This window comes from Salvia hispanica, unplaced genomic scaffold, assembly GCF_023119035.1.
Source record: "Salvia hispanica cultivar TCC Black 2014 unplaced genomic scaffold, UniMelb_Shisp_WGS_1.0 HiC_scaffold_1099, whole genome shotgun sequence".
Classification (NCBI taxonomy): Eukaryota; Viridiplantae; Streptophyta; class Magnoliopsida; order Lamiales; family Lamiaceae; genus Salvia; species Salvia hispanica.
This window is the reverse complement of record NW_025951359.1, coordinates 1-1,964: the sequence shown is the minus strand read 5'-3', so window position 1 is coordinate 1,964 and position 1,964 is coordinate 1. Positions and strand designations below refer to the sequence as shown.

At 40.0% G+C, this 1,964-nt stretch overlaps 1 protein-coding gene and 1 non-coding gene across 2 annotated transcripts; one reads left to right on the top strand and one right to left on the bottom strand.

Moving 5' to 3' along the window:
- Positions 1-762: 762 nt before the first annotated feature.
- LOC125197936 lies at positions 763-1,957 on the top strand (the record flags this gene model as incomplete). Its single annotated transcript, XM_048096430.1, has 1 exon — positions 763-1,957. A coding segment is annotated over exon 1 (1,195 nt), but the record flags the coding sequence as incomplete, so codon positions are not given.
- Positions 1,150-1,256, bottom strand: LOC125197937. Its single transcript, XR_007172299.1, has one exon. It is a non-coding gene; the product is annotated as a small nucleolar RNA R71 (small nucleolar RNA).
- Positions 1,958-1,964: the final 7 nt, after the last annotated feature.

Below are 1,964 nucleotides of genomic sequence, written 5' to 3'. Positions count from 1 at the left end.
AGAGGATAATTTGATAGTGGATTAAGTAGGTGATCATAGTAGATGTTTATTTCTCTAGCGCTTCCGCAGGAGTTTATAAACATTGAAGATTGGTTCATAGGTTATGTGTTCAGCTAATTGTGAACTATTCATCGTGTACATGTTCAGTGTATGTGATTAGGTTGATGTTTTAATCCCTTCATATGTTTCGTTGTATAGGTGTAGAACAATACAAGCCTAGTGAGTAACTTGGAGTGGCATATTTTCTCATTTGAATAGTCTTTCTTTAGTTAACTTGTAGTTTTATTTTGTCAACATCTTTCAAAACCAAAAATCAAATCTTTATGCTACATCTTTTTAAGTTTTTAAGTTTTAAACAATCTTCTACCTCCCTGTGGATCGACACTTGAAATACTACTAACGACGCTGTAATCTTGCAGTATCGTAGTATTATTAGAGTTAATTAATTAAACTTGATATCTTGTGTGAACTGAATCAGATACTCTAAAATACACATCAAATATATTTTGTGTATGTGCTTGGTTTCTTTTCTGTTGTGCAGGTTTAGGTAATTAAAACAAAAAAACAAAAAAAAAAAGAAAGTTGTGAATGCACACAAGATCACAGGGTACACCACCGTTTGGATTACTCTGTTATCAAAGAAAGAGAGGGCCGAGAGGTTCAGAGATTGAGATTTATCCGGACTATCAGAGTCCAGTTAGAAGTAACCCACTCTTCGAGTCCAGTTCAGAAAGTAGTTGTGGGACAGAGTCAGGCACCGAAATGGCTGAAGACGATAACAATGCTCCACCCATGGGAAGGTTTGGCGACATCCTTAGATCGGGAGTTGATTACCCGGGGGAGTTTGCCTATGCACATGATAATGTCAACATCCCACCTCACTACATTAGTTTGGTGAATGGTGGAAATCTTTTCCATGGTCGAGATGAAGAAGATCCGATGAGTCATTTGAATGCCTTCTATGAGTTGACAAATTCTCACCGACCGCCAAATGTGGAGCATCACCGGATCAAGAGAGCTTTATTCCCTTTCTCATTGAGAGAGAAAGCAAGGGAATGGTATGACTCATTACCGGGCTACAATATTACAACATTTGAGGAATTGAAGTCGAAGTTTCTCTTGGAGTACAATTCTCCAATGAAGATAGAAAAGTTGAGAGAGGAGATCACTTCATTCCGGCAAAAGTATGATGAGTCATTTGCCGAAGCTTGGAAGAGATTTACAGACTTGCTAAGGAAATGCCCAAGTCATGGTCTAGCTCCGGGGCATGATCTTTTGAAGTTCTACAAGGGACTTAATCATGAAGGCACAGGCTTGGTTACTGCAGGTTCAAGTGGGAACTTGGACGATTTGACCCATGATGAGGTGAGAGCACTATTTCAAAGATTAGCGAATAATCAAAGGAACTGGCATAATCCAAGGAAGGTGGCCGCGGGAGATACATTTGGTGCTACTAAGGAGTCGGAAAGAGTGTCAGCTATAGAAGCTCAAATGGCTGACTTTAGTACTCAAATTTCGTCGATGACGAATGCTGTCAAATCTATGCAGTTGACTCCTCAACCCCAAGTTGCGCCTATGATGAAGTGTGGAGTGTGTCAAGGAGGACATTATACAGATCAATGTCCTAGTTTGCAAGGAGCACCAATGGAGGATGTGAACTACATTGGCAACAATCGTCAAGGTTTCAACCAAGGAGCTCAATATACCAATCAACAAAACTGGAGGCCTCAACAAGGAAACTGGAATCAAGCTGGTCCTAGTAACGCTTCTGGCAACCAATGGAGAAACAACACTCAATCTCCGAGTTTTGAGACGAAGCCATCTAGTGATGATCAAGTTGCGCAGATCTACTCCTTCATGATCAAGAATCAAAAGGAGAATGATCAATTAAAGGAAAAAGTGAATGAGAAGTTTGGCCACATCGATGCCACAATGAAGAATTTGGAGATGATGATAGGTCAACT